General features: G+C 40.7%; 2 protein-coding genes across 5 annotated transcripts in view; one reads left to right on the top strand and one right to left on the bottom strand.

The window, feature by feature from the left end:
* The window catches only part of hvcn1 (hydrogen voltage-gated channel 1), a 28,599-nt gene extending 25,286 nt beyond the window's left edge, over positions 1-3,313 (top strand). Inside the window, exons 4-6 of one of the 2 annotated variants that reach the window (XM_069933344.1) lie at positions 280-511; positions 987-1,099; positions 1,179-3,313. In XM_069933344.1, the coding sequence (XP_069789445.1) occupies positions 280-511; positions 987-1,099; positions 1,179-1,244 (411 nt within the window). In that variant the 3' untranslated portion in view covers positions 1,245-3,313. The remainder of the gene's footprint in view (positions 1-279; positions 512-986; positions 1,100-1,178) is intronic. The other variant, XM_069933345.1, reaches the window with a different exon arrangement.
* Positions 195-18,974, bottom strand: part of LOC138761361 (tectonic-1-like) — a 55,388-nt gene continuing 36,608 nt past the window's right edge. Inside the window, exons 11-15 of one of the 3 annotated variants that reach the window (XR_011356274.1) lie at positions 15,613-15,757; positions 10,179-10,335; positions 9,541-9,666; positions 9,253-9,324; positions 3,237-3,312 (exon numbers count right to left, since the gene is read on the bottom strand). Coding sequence is in view for 2 of the 3 variants with exons in the window: in XM_069933337.1 (XP_069789438.1) it covers positions 3,169-3,312; positions 9,541-9,666; positions 10,179-10,335; positions 15,613-15,757 (572 nt within the window). In the remaining variant the exon portion in view is untranslated. Of the gene's footprint in view, positions 484-3,101; positions 3,313-9,252; positions 9,325-9,540; positions 9,667-10,178; positions 10,336-15,612; positions 15,758-18,974 lie in introns of those variants that run through there. The other 2 variants (XM_069933339.1, XM_069933337.1) reach the window with 2 other exon arrangements.

Here is an 18,974-nt window from a genome sequence, read left to right as displayed (position 1 = left end):
GACTGCAATCTTATCTGTAACTTTCTTCTGCACTTCTATTTAAAGTACCTGTTATATTTGAGTACAAGTTGACATGCCTGGAAATCACAGAAAACAAAGTTTTTCAATGTTTCTGTGTATACATGATGCAAGTAATTCAATTGATTGGTGACAAATGTTTTTTTTTTATAACCAGCCAGTATGAAACCATCTTGTTTGTTTTCTAAATGCTCCAAATCAATACTGTTTAAAGTGATAATTTTTTATATTGTGGATTTAACAATATTCTGTCTTTTATAGGTGTTTCACTACCTGAGCATTACCATTCTGACTTGTTTTATTCTGGAGTTGGCTGGTAAATTGTATGCCTTCCGCTTAGAATTTTTCCTTCATAAATTTGAAGTTCTGGATGGAGTTGTTGTCATTGTATCATTCGTTCTTGATATTGTCTACATTTCCCAGGAAGATGCTTTTGATGGTGTGGGCTTGCTCATACTACTGCGCCTGTGGAGAGTGGCAAGAATAATAAATGGTACACTTTATAATTGATCATTAAATGTAGGTAGAGGTGGGGCGATGGACTTTTTTAACAATTTTCACCTGATTCTGGGTAGGGAATACATTTTGTAAAACAATCTCATTTATGGATACTAAATAATTCTCTGCTTTGTAAAATGTATTACTTTTTTTTTAACTTATTGGCAGGATTGGAAAATGTCACTTTTGTACAAACAAAACATCTATTAACTGGCTATTGAGCATGTTACAAATTTTACATTTCTTTTAAGTACAAGTATCCTGAAGAAATCACTTAAAAATAAATAAATAAATAGATAAATTTAAAAACAAAATTTTTTTATATATATATGTTAACTTCCCTGAAATTTGCTTGAACTATAATGTAACCCTTAACACTATCCATTTTGATTAGATATAATTTGTAAAGCTTGAGGACAACTGACCATTATTTTTATTTGATAACCTATTCTTAATTTATTGTTGTCAAGGAATCCTTATGACTGTGAAATCACGTCATTTGAAGAAAGAAATTGAAATGAAACAAGCTAACAGCAATCTCCAACAGAGAGTGGCTGAGCTCCAGAATGAGTGCAGTGAACTGGTAAGAGAGAGCATTCATTCACCTTACAAAGGTATTTATTTTTAAATGACTAGATTTTAAATTGTTGTTCCTTTCACAGACGCAAGAAGTTGAGAGACTTCGCAGATTGCTCCAGGAGCATAGAATAAGCTACCAGATCATATAGGAAATTTCTTTAAAGGTGTGTTGACTGCATTAAGAACAGCAGATGAAATTACCTTTGTAAAGTATCTTGCAAGCCATCATCGGTCTGCAATTTTGCGTACATTTCCAAGAAATCAAAATGACCAAAACATGTTAATTAGGCTTATTTCAAAATAACAAATTTTAACAGCCACAGGTTTTTTTTGTAATATATTATCAAACAATAGTTATAAATCAAGTCTACTTAAAATGCCATTGTCATTTCAACAGTTGTACGGCACAGATGGGCTCTTTGTCCAACTCATCAATGCCAAGTCTATGCATGCTAATGCCATCCACCATCCATATCACTCTATTTTCTAATCTAAGTTTCTGACAAAAAGCTTTTCCACTTGTGATTGTACTTGTCTCTACCACCTTCTCTAGCAGGTCATCCATGGCTAAAATGCAATTCAATAAACGTTATTGTTCTGGAGTTAAATGACTTATTTTCACTGATTACTATTTTCCACCCTGGTAAATTACCAGATTTGACTATGTTTCTGTCAAAGTTCTGGCTTGTCCTAAAATTATTTTCCTGTAAAAAAAAAAAGAATGACTTGTCTTACAGATCTGATTCCGACCTGGGAACAATTAACATCAGTCATCGTCTGGTATTTTGTGATCTTGAAATATTGAAATCAATTGCAAAGCAAATCAGCCCGAATCCCAATTGATTGTTATTGTGCAGATCAAGAATCACATCCCTACTTTCTCAATCATGTAGCTCAGTTACACAGTTACACTCTTTTATAAAAGAGAGCGCAGTTGTAGGCTGATTAGCAGTAAAGTCCACTTTGAATATACTCACCATCACTTTATGAGTATATATTCATTAAAGTTTGATTTATTTTGTATTAATATTTCTAGTCTTAAGACAGAATTACAATGCAAAACATAGGGTTAAGAGATGACATGGTTTGGCAACTGAAAGGTTTAAACATGAAATACCAGTGTATGAAGTACAATAATGTTTTTGGCATTTTTCATGCAACCAGCATCCCTCAATTCCCCATGGAACACTACAGCACAGAAACAGGCCAATTTGATGTTGGATGTCTGAGAGTATAATGATTTTTTAATATATATATGATTAAAAATATGATTAGTCTTAATTTTCCTCAATAAGCTTTTTTTTTAATAAAAGCATTATATTGGCTCCAGCCCAAATCGAAAAACATTGTTCTTAGTAATAAATTACATATAAACTGCAGACCTGTTGGAAATCGAGAAATGGTCTTCAGGTCACACAGCATTCCAGCAAGAGGGGACAAAAAGAACAGGTTTCAGAACAAAATAAAAGTGAAGAAAACCAGTGTCCTTTTAAAATGCAGTGAAGGGACAAGCGAGACAACAAAGGGGATGGCTGTGATGGGGTAAAGATTAATCTTATCTTGGTGCTACAAAGTTTCAGAATCATCCAGTTCATAGATGAAGGAGGATAGAGAATATAAAATGAAAACAACGAACCAGCTGGAACCACGAATCTCAACTTGGCAGTTGCTAAAAGTCTTTTTTTTTTTCCCTCTCTCTGCAGATGCTGCGTCATCTGCAATTCCTTGTTTCAAAATCCCTGTTTGTTAAAAATCTGAGTTAAAACATAGTTCTTCCTTTTAGTCTAGATTTCAGTCTGACTTAACTCGTATATCCTGCAGTCTTCAGTACTTGCTTTACATGTGTACTTCAGGCCTGTTATTTAATAATACAGTGAAGCAGGTACTCACTGTATGCAGTTGGGGAAAGAAAAGCAAATGACTAGCTATAAAACTATAAATCGTCATTTCCTCTGATACTGTTTAACACTTATAAATCAGTATTCTTAAGTCACTAGACAAATCTGTTATTGTTTAAACAATTCCAGGATAGTTTATTATAACTCCAGATGCATCAAACCAGTTGAGAGTATTTCATACAAAAGGAAAGAAGAAATCGTAGGGCAAGTTAACATCAAGCATTGGTTTACTTTTGTACCCAGGCTGGGCTGATGCAGACACATCTGTAAACTTAACTGAGGTAGAGATGTGTAACATTGTTGCAGTTTTCAAAGGTTTCTGAAAAAAAGAACAAAGATTAGCAGCAGTGGTGTTGTGCAGAATTTGGTGACTGGAATTAAAATAAAAATTCATTTTGTAATTATTCATTTTTCTCTGGCCTTGCTCCAATCCCTGTGTGTTTTGTCAGAATTTTTAAACCAAGAGGTGTAAACCTTCTTAAAATTACACTATTTCCAAGAAATAGTCCTTCCTATTAATAACTTCTCAGGCCATTATATGGGACCATAGCTTTCGTGCTATTTGAGCGAATAATGAGACCGGCAATCAGCAGGTTTGTTGCAAAACTCACTGCTTTATTGTTTGCTGTCTGCAGCTATTCATTCTTCACATGTGCAGGCCCTTTCCTTGAGGGAAAGGGGAAGATGCCTGGTGCCATCTTGGTGCAGGCTGCTCTGAACATGTGTGTGTGTTACAACCGGAGCAGGTTCGCCTGAACACCAAATGCATTGGTTGCCCCCCCCCAACAACCCAAAGTCTGCATTTCCTTCTGTTTGGGTGGCCTGCCTCTATGCTTGGGTGCTTGCACTTTGACCAGTTTTTCCAAGTCCACATGCACCAGCTTTAATCAGTCAACAATGAACACCTCCTCTTTACCCCCCCCCACGTCCAACACAAATGTAAACCCATTGTTTTTTTAACTACTCTTTGTATGGCCCTTTGTATGGCTGCTGCAACGGTGGCCGGTGTGCACCCCTTCTAACAAAGACATACTCGCACTCTTTTAATCATCTGGGAACAGAGGTCGATGTTCGTCCGTGTCGGGAGGTCAAGATGGGTGCCAGTTACCCAGCCTTTCGCAGAGCTTTCTCAGGGCCGCCATGGTGTTTGCTTCTTGCCCCCTTTGGGCATGTAGGAACTTGCCAGCGTCTGCCAGAGGGGTTCCATCGACCAGTTCGGCTGAAGAAGCTTGCAGGTCTTCTTTAGATCCCGAGTAGAATCCAGGGAAGCTCATCCACCCAATTTGAGCCTTCTGCCTGTCCATAAATGCCGATTTTAAGTGTCTATGGAAGTGCTCCACCAGGCAGTTTGATTGTGGGTGATGGGCTGTGGTGTGATGCAGCTGGGTCCCCAACAAACTGGCTACAACAGCCCACAGGCTAGATGTGAACTGGGCCCCTCTATCCAATGTGATGTGGGCTGGGATGCCAAATCCTGCTACCCAAGTTGTAACTCGGATCCTGGCGCAGGATTTGGTGTGAGAGGAACTGCCTCTGGCCATCTGGTGAAACAGTCCACCATGGTCCCTGTGACACCGGCAGTGGCCTGACAATGTCAACATGGATATGGTTGAATCTGTGGGTTGTGGGTTTGAACTGCTGCGCGGGGAGGGGGGCGGGGTGGGCTTTAGTATGCCTCTGGACTTTGGCTCTCTGACACTGAATCCATGTCCTAGCCCAGTCGCTGACATTTTTGAGGCCATGGCAGACAAACAGACTGGATATCATATGGACTGTGGTTCGGATGGTGCTGAGCCAAATACACACTGTCGCCAGGCTGCCGGGACTATGGGGCAGGGATGGCCCGTGGCTGTATCGCAAAGGAACATCTGCTCACCTGGACCCAAGGGTATATCCTGCAGCTGCAGGCTTGAGACTGCGGTCCTGTAGCTGTGTGTCTCCTCGTTGCGCCTCATTGAGCTCCGAGTAGTTGATTCCCTGGGCTAATGCTTGGTTGGGTGGCCTGGATAGTGTCTGCCACTATGTTGTCTTTATCGGAGATGTGCTGGATTGCTGTTGTGAACTCCAATATATACGAAAGGTACAGCTGCTGCTGGGCTGACCAGGGATCTTATACCTTGGTGAATGCAAAGATTATGGGCTTGTGGTCAGTGAAAGCTGTAAACGGTCTGCCTTCCAGAAAGTACCGGAAGTGCTGGATCGCTAGGTAGAGGGCTAATGGCTCTCTGTCAAAAGCACTGTATTTCAACTCGGGTAGTCTTAAATGTCTACTAAAGAAGACCAAGGGGTTCCAGTGTCCATTCACGAGTTGTTCCAGTACTCTGCTAACTGCTGTGTTTGATGCACCCACTGTGAGGGTCCTTGGGTGTACTAGCATGGTAGCATTTGCCAGGGCCTCTTTAGTTTGGACGAAAGCTGCTTCAGCCTCCGTGGTCACATGATGCTGGCTGCTGATGGGAGAAAGCAGTGGTAGAAGTTTACCATGCCCACAAATTCCTGCAACTCTTTGACTGTGGTAGGCCTGTTGAACTGTCAGATGGCTTCTACCTTGTTCAGCAGAGGAGTTGTCCTGTCCTTTGAGATCCTGTGGCCCAGGAAATTGTTGGTCTCCCACCCAAATTGGCATTTGGCTGGGCTAATGGTCAGTCCAAACTTGCTCAGTCAGTCAGTTGGCAGAGGTGGAAAAGTGCTCCTTATGGTTCCTGCTGGCAATCAGAATGTCATCCAGGTATATGAATAGGAAATTTGAATCCCGGCCCACTGCATCCATTAGGCGCTGAAACGTTGGTGCCGCGTTTTTTAGCCTGAAAGCCATCCTCAGAAATTCAAACAGGCCAAAGGGGATGATCAAAGTGGTTTTCTGGATGTCCTCTGGCTGCACCAGGATTTAATGGTAGCCAGGCACCACTTTGACTTTTGAGAAGATGTGGGCTCCATGTAGGTTGGCTGCAAAGTCTTGGATGTGTGGTGGGGGTAGCGGTCCAATATGGTGGCTTTGTTCAGCCATCTATAATCCACACATGGCCGCCAACCCCCAGCTGTCTTCGGCACCACGTGCAGCTTTGAGGCCCAGGGGCTGTCGTACCTGCGGACAATCCTGAGCTCTTCCATGTGCCTGATCTTTTTGGCCAGGTGGAGTTTGTCCGGGAGTAGTCTCCTAGCCCTTGCGTGTAGGGGTGGCCCTGAGTGATGATGTGGTGCCGCACTCCGTGCTTCAGCATGGTTGAGGTGAACTACGGTTTGAATACTGATGGGAATTCGGCAAGGAGCCTGCTGTACTTGTCATAGGACAATGCAACTGAGTTCAGGTGTGGTGCAGGTAGTCTGGCTTCCCCCAGAGGGAACATTTGAAAGGTTTCGGCGTGGACCAGCCTTTGACCCTTCAAACCATGGACCCTAAGGAAGTCTGCCCCCAAGAGCGGTTTGTCATGATGGCCAAATGTGTTGACTCTGAGTTGTAGTTGGACCTTGCATTTACCATAAGTCCGTATAGAACTGTTTTTTGTGGCTCTCAAGGTGGGTCCACACTGTCTGGTCCTTGTTTCTAGTGCGGTGGGTAGGATGACGCTGATTTCTGCCCCCGTGTTCACAAGGAATTGGCGACTGGACCTTTTCTCCTACATGTGCAGCAGGCTGTTTGGGTAGCCAGCCGCCGAAGCTATCAGCGGCGGCTGGCCCTGGCATTTCCCTGGAACATCCAGTGTGATTGGTAGTGGTGGGCTTCAGTACCCCATCTCTGATAGTAGAAGCACCATGGGTCCTCTGTGTCCTCCGTCTTCCGTCAGGGTTGCTGGCGTTCCTGTGTCTCACTGGGCTTGGCTAGCTGCGGGGTCCTTGTTCTGGACAGCTGGCTGACAGAGGCTTCATTCTCCTGGTTTTCCAGAGGATGTCTGCTCTGGCTGCTACCTTCCGTGTGTCACTGAAGTCTGCATCTGCCAGCATCAGCTGGATCTTGTCAGGCAGATGCTCGAGGAATGCCTGTTCGAACATGAGACAGGGCTTGTGTCCCTTTGCCAGTGCTAGCATTTCGTCCATTAAAGCTGACGGGGCCCTGTTGCCCAGACTGTCTAGGTGCATCAGCCTGGCTGCTCTTTTGAGTCTGGAGAGTCCAAGGTGCTGAACAGCTGCATATTTGCCTTTCTCTGGAGGGGCAAGGATAAAGACATCTACCTGGACAGCAGTTTCCTGGTCCTAGGATGTACTTTGTGGAGTCCGATAATATTTGTCCGATCTGGAACTGTGCCTCCGCTTGACTGAACCATGTGGTTGCAGCATCCAGAAGGTAGGAAATTTTAATGCAACGGCGTTCACTGTTGCTGTATCCATGATGTTGGGTCCAAAATACCTTGTGGACTGTTGGGGTCACCAGTGTATCGTTTGCACTATGGAGCAAATAATGAGACCAGAAGTCTCCAAAACTCGCTGCTTTATTGTTTGCTCATTGAGCATTTTAAAAGTGCTCCCTGTTCCCGCCACTAGGAACCAGAAGTTGCATCACTGACTGGCAGCTATTCATACTTAGCACGTGCGGCCCCTTTTCTTGAGGGGAAGATGCCTGGTGCCATCTTGGTGTCGGCTGCTCCAACCACGCCTGCCTTACAATCGGAGCCTATTCGCCTGACACCAAATGCATTGGTTGCCACAGGACCTTGATTAAAGATCATTTAAATTCCTTATTCACTGTAACATTAAAAGCTAAAGTCACTTGAACTTTACACTTGCCTATCACTTCTGTGCCTCATTGATACAGGAAATGTTTATTGAGGAATACTGTGGACTTTATCTCCTTTTGTTACTCAGTACTTGCTATAATTTACCAACCCAAATTCCAGACATTAAAACATCATGATGGTATTCAGTCGTGTAAAATTGAGATTTTCTTTCCATAATGCTGAAATAAACAAATTTATTTTCCTTTGGTTCATAATCTTGCCACAGGTCTCAGAGGAATCAGAATTTTCAATAGAAGTTGTAAGGTGGAATTGAATAATAAAGATTAAAAACTGAAAAGAAAGTTGGATGGGCTGCACATTTTTAGCTTTGAAAATTATGTATGGTTTGTTCTAACAATACTGAATTAGTTCATAAATCTATTGATTTTATAGATAGAGAGATCGGAAGAAGGGGAATTTGGCTGTTTCAGACAATAAAATTGTGGCTGATCACTTGCCTCGCATACTATTTTCCTGGCTGAACCCATGTTCCTTGATTCTTTTAAATATGCAGAAATCTCTCAATCTTTTAAATGCAAGTAATGACCAAACCTCTGCAGCTCTCACTGTTAGGAAATTCAAAACATACATTGCTCTTTGTGTTTTGGAGGGGTTGGGGGTAAGAGGTTTAAAATCAGTCTCAGTCTTAAATGGACTGCCCCTAATTTGAAAATATGATTCCTAGTTGAAGTCTCTTTGGGCAAGGGAGTCATCCTTCCTCTATTTATCAGGTTGAGCCCACTAAGAATTTTGTACATTTGGGTGATGTCATTTTTCTAAACTCAAAAATAAAACTCAGACTAGTAAATTTCCACTTTCATTTATGGTTTGATGTTCTTGGGTACCACTGTTCTTCAGGTGGATCTATTCAAGGCTTTGTGTCATTGCAGTAAGACATCTTTGCTCTTGTATTCAAATCCTCTTAACCCTGACACTCTGTCCCCCATCCTCCCGCATCTGTGATTCATCATCCATATACTAACGCTTGACACTCCTGCAACATGTGCGCTATTACTCCCGTGCATCACATCATTAACATCAACGGTGGGAGCCGGCACTGCTCCCTACAAAAGTAAGTACACGACTGCAACAGAATGAAGTTTATTATTTTCTGCCTTTATTGCCTGCTATATTATCATGTTAGCTTTCAGTGTAAAAGGACATGTAGCTGCATTTGACCATCAGTTCCTGATCTCAACATTTAAAAATACTTGGTTCTTGCATTTATTTTCTACTGGTGGATGATCTCACATTTTTATCTCACCCCCCCCTCCCCACCCCACATTGGACTCCATCTGCCAAGTTGGTGACAACTTGCTTAACTCATCTCTATTGCCTTTTTTGTGTCCTCAACACTATTCATGTTCCCATTTAATTTTATTTTATCAGCAAACTTAAATGTTACATTGAATTCCCCTCAACCAAATCATTGACATGGATTGTGAATTGTTGGATGTTTGCGCAGTCTTGTAATGCCCTACAAGTTGCAGCCTGCCATTGTGAGAATTACCTATTTAATTTCTACTGTTTTCCATCTGCTAACCTACCCTCATTCCACACGGGTGCATTGCCTCCCATTCCATGTGCTTTAATCTGGTTCACCAATCTTCCTTGTGGACCTTATCAAAATCCAAAAGTGTCACATTATCAAATGTTCTAGATGCATCCTTGAGGAACTTCAATGCTCTAACATGTAATACATTTTATACAAGGACGATGTTCTCCTTTTCACTGTATCAACTAACAAATTCTAATTTTGAAACATTCTGCTTTTAGTTGTACTGGATTGTTACTTTTGAAAAAACTTATTTTCTTCAAGAAAATTCATTACCTACCAAAATGCATGTTTCTCCAATTGTTCGTGTCACTGCTACGATTTTAGCTTGTGGGTTTATTAAGGAACCATACTTTGTCCACTTTATCTCCAGTACTAAAGATTCAGGAACCTCACAACCACATCTCTGTAAGTAGATGGTTCTTTTGTTAATTTTCTGGTTGGCATGTTTGAAATCGTGCAAATTATCAATTTGTAAATTTGACAAAACTTGTCAAAAACAGCGTGTCAGAGCTGTCTACTCTTAAAATGAAATCTTAACTAATGCCAAAGAATCTCCGTGGCACTAAAAATAAACAGTGATGAACATGGAGACTCTTTCCTTCAAATTTAAATTATTGAATTTTCAACAATGGAAAAAATGATCTTTTTGATCTCTTGCCTTTCTCAATTCAAACTTCCTTACTTTTGCACTTTAAATATCAGATTATGAGCGACCAATTTAAATATTCTCATACTTGCTTTCTAATCTGTGTGCCTGATTTAAGAGTCTGTTAAATTGGAAAGTTGCAGTCCATCCGTGACCCTGCAAGCAATTTATTTTGTTGCTGCTATTTGTGGAGATTTTTATTACGACAATGGCACTTTCTATGCGGATGTAAAAAGTGATCCCACTTATCATATATCCCATGTTATTACCTGAATTATTGAAGAAGCTTTCTTGATTGGAACCCAGTCTTTCACGTTTTGCACTGGAGTATTTCCAAATGATGCAACAATTTGAGGAAAATTTTGTCCAATTAACACACTTTTGATCATCCGTGACCACTGATGACATGTTGTGATGTTGGTTATTCTTTGGGAATAAATAAGAAAATCCTGAGTAATTCATCCATGATTGCATCTCGTCACTCAGGTTACATTTCTTGTATTCTCTTAGGTTGGAGGCATTTAGCCATTGAGATCATTTTGATATTCACTTTTGTGTGTTGTGGGAGTTGTTAGCAAATTCCAATGGGACAGTTTGCACCTGAACTGCAGGGGGACTAATATCCTTGCGGGAAGGTTTGCTAGTACTGCTCTGGGGCAGTTTAAGCTAGATTTGCAGGGGAATGGCAACCAGAGTAAATAGGGGAGTGGAAGGGGAAAAAGATGAAGGGAAGATTGCAGGTAATATCAGAAGTCAAAGGGTTGAATGTGAAGGCAATTTTCTCAGGTGCATCTATCGCAATGCAAGTAGTATTGTAGGAAAGGCAGCCAAAATTGGGAGCGTGGATTGGCATGTGGAATTATGATGTGGACATCAGTGAAACTTGGTTGCAGAAGGGGTAGGACTGGCCTTCTATTGTTTCAAACGCATTAGAACTGGGAGAATGAAAGGGGGAGGAACGGCACTGTTCGTCAGGGAAAATATCACAGCTGTGCTCTGGCAGGACAGACCAGAGGGCTTGTCTACTGAGGCTATAGGAACAGGAAAGATATGACCACATTCATAGGGTTGTATTATAGACCACCCAATAGTCAGCGAGAATTGGAGGAGCAAATCTGTAGACAGATAACAGACAAGTGCAGGAAACATAAGGTTGTGATAGTAGGTGATTTTAACTTTCCACATTTTGACTGGGATTCCCATTCCCATTCTGTGAAAGTGCTGGATGGCTTGGAGTTTGTCAAATGTGTTCAGGAAATTTTTCTACATCAATGTATAGAGGAACCAACTAGAGAGAGAGGGAACGAGGTAGGATAAGTGACAGAAGTATGTGTAGGGGAACATCTTGGGTCTGGTTATCATAATGTCATTAGTTTCAAGTTAATTATGGAAAAGGATAGGTCTGGTTCTTGGGTTCAAATTCTAAATTGGAGAAAGGCCAATTTTGAGGAAATGAGAAAGATTTAGAATGCGTGGATTGAGAGTTGTTGTTTTCTGGAAAGGATTTATAAGGTAAAGTGGCTTTCAAAGGTGAAATTTTGAGAGTACAGAGTTTTTATGTTCCGGTTAGGATGAAAGGCAAAGTAAACAGGCATAGGGATCTTTGGTTTTCAAGGAATAGTTGGAATCTAGTTCAGAAGAAGAGAGATATAGAGCTGACACAGAGCAAATGAGGTACTCAAACTATATTTTTTAAAAATGCAAGAAAAACCTCAATAAATAAATCAGGACAGCTAAAAGAAGACATGAGGTTGCTTTGGTAGACAATGTGAAGGAAAATCCTAAGGGTTTTTACAGTATATTAAGAACAGAAGGATAGGAAGGGATAAAATTGGTCCCCTTGAATATCAGAATGGTAAGCTATGCAAGGAGCTAGAAGAGATGGGGGAGATTTTATTTTGCATCAGGATTTACTCCAAAAACTGCAGTCGACAGAAAACAAGCAGTGAGGTCATGGAACCTAAAAAGGAGGAGGTGCTTGCTGTCTGAAAGAAAATAAGGGTAGATAAATCCCCAGGGTCTGACAAGATAGTCCCTTAGATCTTGAGGGAGACTAGTGTAGAAATTGCAGGGACTCGGGCAAAAATATTTAATGTCCTTGGCCACAGGTGTGGTGCCAGAGGATTGGAGGGTAGCTCACATTGTTCCATATTTTTAAAAAAGGCTCCAAAAAACCCCTGGAAATTATAGATTGGTGAGCTTGACTTCAGTAGGCAAGTTATTGGAAGGTGCTCTTAGGATCGGATATACAAGTATTTGGATAGCCAGGAACTGATTAGGAATAGTCAACATAGCTTTGTGTGTGGTAGGTTGTGTTTAACCAATCTTATTGAGTATTTCAAGGAGGTTACTGGGAAAGTTGACAAAGGCTGTGGCTGTTGTCTACATGGACTTTAGTGAGGTTCTTGATAAGGTCTCACATGGGAGGTAGTCAGAAAAGTTCAGACGCTAGGTGTTCATGGGAGGTAGCCAACTGTATTCAACATTGCTTACATGAGAGAAGCCAAAAAAGCGAATGTGGATGATTGCTTCTTAGACTGGAGGCCTATGACTAGTGGTGTGCCTCAAGGATTGTTGCTGGGACCATTGTTGTTTGTCATCTATCTCAATGATGTGGATGATAATGTGGTAAGTTGGATCAGCAAATTTGCAGATGACACAAAGATTGAAGGTGCTGTGGACAGTGAGGAAGGCTTTCAAAGCTTGCAGAAGGATCTGGACCAGCTGGAAAAATGGGTTAAAAAGTGGCTGATGGAATTTAATGTAGGCAAGTGTAAGATACTGCGTTTTGGAAAGTAAAAACCATGAAAGGACACAGTAAATGGTAGGGCACGGAGGGATCTGGGAATAGATACATAATTCCCTGGAAGTGTCACAGGCAAATAGGGTTGTAAAGAGAGCTTTTGTCATATTGTCACAAATCAAAGTGTTGAGTAAAGGAGCTGGGATGTTATGTTAAAGTTGTACAAGACATTGGTGAGGCTAAATTTGGAGTATTGTATGCAGTTTTGGTCACCTAACTACAGTAAATATATCAATAAGATTGAAAGAGTGCAGAGAAGATTACTCGGATGTTGCCTGGACTCAGGAACTAAGTTACAGGGTAAGGTTAAACAGATTAGGAGGGGAACCTGCAAATAGTGGCATTCTCATGGACCTAGCATCTTACCTTGATGGCAAAGTTTACTTGTTTGGGAGGTGCAGTCAGTGAAGCGAGATAAGCAACAGCTTCACATTTTGTAGATGGCACATATCCCAACCATGGTGTAACAGTAGGAGAAGGAATAAACTTTTAACATGGTTGATGGGGTATCAAAAAGTTGGCTTTGTCCAGTGTAGAGCAGAGCCTTTTGAGAGTTGCTATGCCTATTGTCATCTAGACTAGTGGAGGGCATTCTATTATGTTCCTATTTTGTGTCTTTTAGTTGTAGTCTCTGACATATTTATTAAGATCAGCATAAGTGCACTGGTTTTACTCCACCTAATATCTACACTAAGTACAGAGTTCCTACACTAATTTACTATATTAAAAAATCCACTTTAATGAGGAGGATTGGAATATTCCTGGTCCCTCTATCTTTCACTTGCCTCCTCCCAATTACCTTCAAGATGGAGGGCCCTCTGAAAAATGTTATATCACTGTGTTCTTCAAAAGAAACAGTTAAATTTTCTAAATCACAATCATGTCTTGGCCAACAAAATTCTAGTTTTCATTAACCTTGTTTTTATGTAACTGTGACCTTCGTTCTACGTTGCCTCTGTCCTTAGCTTTCGTTTGTTTCAGAGGCTCAATTTGAACTCTCAAATACCTCACCTTTTAAGTAAGCTCTTTACAACCTTCATCTAGGATCCAGTTTATGCCAATATACAAGTACGACATGGCATGGTTAGTGTTGGGTATAAGCCCGCCCTCTGCTGGACATAATGACGCCCACGTCATGATGTCACCCTTCCATGTATATAACCCTGTGTGTCAGTAGCCATGTTAGTTTGTTCGAAGTAAAGGATGAGAAAGCATCACGTCTTCAAGCCTTAATTGTGTGAGTGCATACACAACAGTGGCGACAAGGATGGGATAACTACATAGAATGGTTTAACTACTACTGCGTAGCCCACAATATTGTGGAAGGTCCAGTAAACCACAAATGTGCCCTCTTCCTCAGTATAATGGGCAGCAAAATATTCAACTTCCTTAAGACCTTGCTCTCCCCAGAGGATCCAGAGACGAAGACATTCAACAAATTATGCACAGCTCTAAGATACCATTTAAGCCCCAAACAACCAGTTATGGCAGAACGGCAACGATTCTATTAAAGGAGGCAAGGACCAGGAGAAACTAAGTGAATACCTGGCATCCTTGCACAAATAGCGGAGCACTGTCATTTCAAGCAGTTTCTAAATCAGGCACTGTGATACAGATTAGTGATAAGGCTGGGAAATCACCAAGCAAGGCAAAAATTGTTAGCGATGGATGAAGACATTACATTACAGATTGTATACAGGGCTGCCTGCAGCTCTGAAATGGCAGATGAAAAGTTGGATGTGGGTCAACCAGACCTACTGGTTGGGAGGTCTTCCTGCCAACAATGCTTCCGTTGTGGGAAATACAACCTCTGACCAGAAAACTCTTCAAATATTCTAAATGCAGCCATTGCAAAACAGAAGGACATATCAAAGCTAAAGGTCAGCTTCCAAAGCGCAGGTGGCCTGCAAATAATGTTGAGTATTTAAGAGGGTTAGCCCATAATTTTGAATAAACGTCATATTTTAGATTTTCGTAATTAACTTATCACCATCTAACATTTTTACTAAAGAGAATAAACATTTTTTAGTTCCATGTAAACATAATAAAGTATTATCAATTCCCATCTTGCTTTCATTAATGCTTTTAACTAAGCCTGAATATGAGTGGTGCCGAAATGGGTCTGCGACAAATTGGGCTGCGCCAAACAGGCCGCGCCAAATCACTCATGCCAAAATGGCTGCCCCGAAAGGTCCTAAATCCGCAGCATCAGCATTACAGGGACAAAATTGCTTAAAATCACATTTTTAAATAAATAAATAATGTGAAAGAAGAAAAAGTAGCTGTGGTTCATTGTCCATTCAGAAATCTGATGCCAGAGGGGATGAAGCTGTTTTTGTACCATTGAATGTTTGTCTTCAGGATCCTATAACTCCTTCCTAATGGTAGCAGTGAGAAAGGGCATGGCCTTGAGACACTGCTTCTTGTTCTTGAGACACTGCTTCTTGTTCTTAATGGAATGAAGAATGAAGCCTATGATATTGCTGGCTGAGTTTACAACCCTCTGAAATCTTTTGCTGTCCTATGCATTGGGACCTCCATACCACTAATGCAACCAGTCTGAATGCTCCCCACAGAAGCCTGCAGAAATCCTTTGGTGACGTACCAAATCTCCTCAAATACTCACAAAGTATAACAGCTGGCAAGCCTTCTTTGCGATTGCACTGACGTGGAGGCCCCAAGATAGATCTTCAGAGAAGCTGACACCCTTTCTTCTTCTTCTATCTGGCCTAATGGAGAAAGATTCATCTATCCAACTGGTGTTGCTATCGTTTCCATATTAAGTTTCCATTTACCTAGTCATAACTTTTTTTCAAAAATCTACTCATTTGTATACCATCCATGGCAGTTCACTAAATTATTGCCAGAATTGGATATTCAAACTATTTTCCAATACTCACCGTATGATGCAGCCAGAGAGTAAATTGTATCCGAAAAGAACTGGTGTACGAACCCCTTCCATTTGTAGACAGTCCTGATTAGTTGAACTCTTCATGACTGTCAACTGCCCAAATCTGTTTTTGCTCTGAATTACGCCAGTTGTGGAAAGACTCAGTTAAGCAAAGGTTTTCAGGATAAAATAAGGAAACATGGAATTTCTACAACCAAAAACAAAATTATATGGATATTAAACTTATACAGCCATATGGATGGACAGCGAGATTGGCGAAAGTCAGCCAATAAAGCAAGGAGTCAGACAGGGTTGTGTTCTATCTGCACAGTGAAACCATCATGAGAACCATCCAAGACCTACCTGGAATATAGGACACAATATCAACAACCTCTGCTATACAGTACTGATAGTCTAAATTTACAAAAATTACTATCTACCATCAACACAGAGAGTGAAAGAATTGGCCTAACTTTAAATGAAAAGAAAACTGATATAATGGTAATATAAAGAAACCTGATATTCCAAGTTGTAGGATCGTATTGGGAAATTAAATCCTGAAACAAGTTTACAACTTCAAGTATCTTAGATCATGGGTAACATCTGTTGGCAACGCAAAATAGACATAAAGGCAAGACAATTATAAAGACAATTATAGAAATGAGGAACATCCGAGCAAACAAGAAAATAACAATTGACATCTGCCTTAGAACTCTCAGCTGCTACATTCTTCCTATGTTGATGTATGGTTGCGAGTCATGGACCATCACAAGTGCAATGGAAAAAAGAATCAATGCAGCAGAGATGTGCTTTCTCAGCAGAATGTTATGCAGATCATATATGGACAGGATAACAAAGAAGTTCTACAAAGAATGTAAAGAAAATGTACATTACTTAAAAGAATCAGAAAACAGAAATCAAAATTCTTTGGAGATATGTGAAGAGATGTATTAGAACATTTAGTTACAACTGGAAAGCTGGAAGGAAAAAGTAGAGGCAGACAGAATGAAAATGAAAGATCGATTAACATGATGGTTAGAAATAGGAGGCAATGACTACAATTCAGAGGGTCAGAGACCGTAATGGATGGAGAGACATGATTACCCATACTGAACGGTAAGTCACCTGAACAAATGAATGAACAAAATTAATCCTTCAAAATAAATGAAATGTTAAAGACTGCAGCTTTATATAAAGTTGGTTGAGCCCTGATGTAGATTTGATGGAGGTTTCTATGCAAGAGGACATGGATGTTATTGCATTCTAAAATTTAATAAATTTAAAAAGATGACAAAAAATTGCCATCAAGGCACATTATTGAAATGAATCCCATTTGAAGAACAAATACAGATGTCAATTTGGGTCACACTTTTGTGTAGGAGGATCTGATTTTTTTTTGTGTACATGCTAAGTGACAGAAATAATTTAGTTGCTTGAGACTGAGAAATGCAGTGCATCAAACATATCATGGTATTTTGAGGCTCACTATGCCACAAATGGTTCCAATGAATATCTCATCACCCAGAGTCAAAACCAAAATTATAAAACAGCTGGAATAATAAAAATAAAAGCAAAATGATTAAACTACTTGGGTCACACAACACTGATGAAGCGAGAAACAAGATTAATATTTGAGATGATCAGAATTAGAAAAGTTATGGTGCAGCAAGTTTAGGCAGGTTGGGTTGGGTAGAAACAGTGGAAGGTTGGGATTCTCATAAATGGTGCAAAGCAAAAAGGAATGTTGATGACTTCTTGAGTCAAGCAAATAAGCAAAATATTCTGATTAACTGTAAGTAGTAAAAACAGAGTCATTACAAAGAGTAGGACATGGTATTGATGTTAAATTGTTGTGCTTGAGGTTACAAAGTGCACAACTGTTCCCCAAGATTCTGTTGTAAATAATTAGAACAGTGTAGGAGGCCAAGGAGAGAAGATTCACATATGCACTCAGGAATCAAGACAGCCCCGCCCAGCCTATAGACCCCGGGGCGCTGGCTATCAAGTTCACACATTTTGGCTCTTGCATGTCCTGCATCCCTGTTATAGTTTGTCAAACACAAACATATCGCAAGTCAGGGAGTATCTATATTCAAAACAAGGTCAGTGAACTTATGACACAGATCAATGAAAAGAGGTATGATTTAGTGCCTATTACAGAAATGTGGTTGCAGGGTGGAGAGGATTGGGAATTAGATATCCAAAGATATCAGGGAATAAGGAAGGACAGGCATCAAGGTAAGGGTGGTGGGGTAAGTGCTCTTAGATAAGGATGAGATCAGAGCAATAATGAGATGATGTAAGATCTAAGGAGCAAAATGTTGAATCCATTTGGGTAGAGATTAGGAATAGTAAAGGGGTAAAAAAAAATCACTGGTGGGAGTTGTGGAGAGGCCACCCAATTACAGTGGCACAGGGAATAAATCAAGAAATATCGGAGGCATATAAGGATGGAGCAGCAGTTATTGTGGGGATTTTAACATGCACATAGACTGGGTGAATCAGGTTGGTCAAGGCAACCTTTGAAGAGGACCATAGAAGGCTTATGTGATAGCTTTCTTGAACAGCATGTTGATGAATCTACAAGAGCTATCTTGGATCTGGTCTTGTACAAAGAGGTAAAATTAGTAATCTTGTAGTTTGGGATCCTCTTGAAAAGAGTGATCACAGTATGACTGAGTTTCTCATACAAATGGAGGGTACAATAGTTAAAAGTAAATCCAGTGTATTATGCCTAAACAAGGGAAACTAAAAGGGGATGAGGAAGGAGTTGACCAAGGTAGAATGGGAATGTAGGCTATATGGAGGGATGGTTGAGTTCCAGTGGAAGACTTTCAAATAGATGGGGAGAAAATTCTAAATTCTGAGGTGCAAAGAGATTTGGGAATCTTTGTGCAGGATACCCTAAAGGTTGACCTACAGGTTGAGCAGTGGTGAAGAAGAAGAAGACAATGTTGGCATTCATTTCTGGAGGAATAGCATACAAGAGAAGGGATGTAGCATTGAGACACTATAAAGCACTGTTGAGACCTCACTTGGAGTACTGTGTAGTTTTGGGTGCCTTATTAGAGAAAAGATGTGCTGGTATTGGAGAGGGTTCAAGAAAGTTTACTAGAATGTCAGTCACCAACGAGCCTGCAGCAGACGTGGACATACCCCTCCATAAATCTTCGTCCGCGAAGCCAAGCCAAAGAAAGAAAAAGAATGATACCAGGAATGAAAGGGTAGGTATATTAGGAGTGATGTCGGTTCTAGGATTGTACTCATTGGAGCAGAGATTACGGGGGGGGCGACATCAGAGGCATTCAAATGCTGAAAGGCCTGAACTGAGTAGATATGGCAAGGATCTTTCCCATAGGAGGGCATCCTAGG

Source organism: Narcine bancroftii, chromosome 4 (genome assembly GCF_036971445.1).
Source record: "Narcine bancroftii isolate sNarBan1 chromosome 4, sNarBan1.hap1, whole genome shotgun sequence".
Taxonomy (NCBI): Eukaryota; Metazoa; Chordata; class Chondrichthyes; order Torpediniformes; family Narcinidae; genus Narcine; species Narcine bancroftii.
The sequence above is the reverse complement of the archived record's forward strand: the minus strand, read 5'-3'. Positions and strand labels throughout refer to the sequence as shown.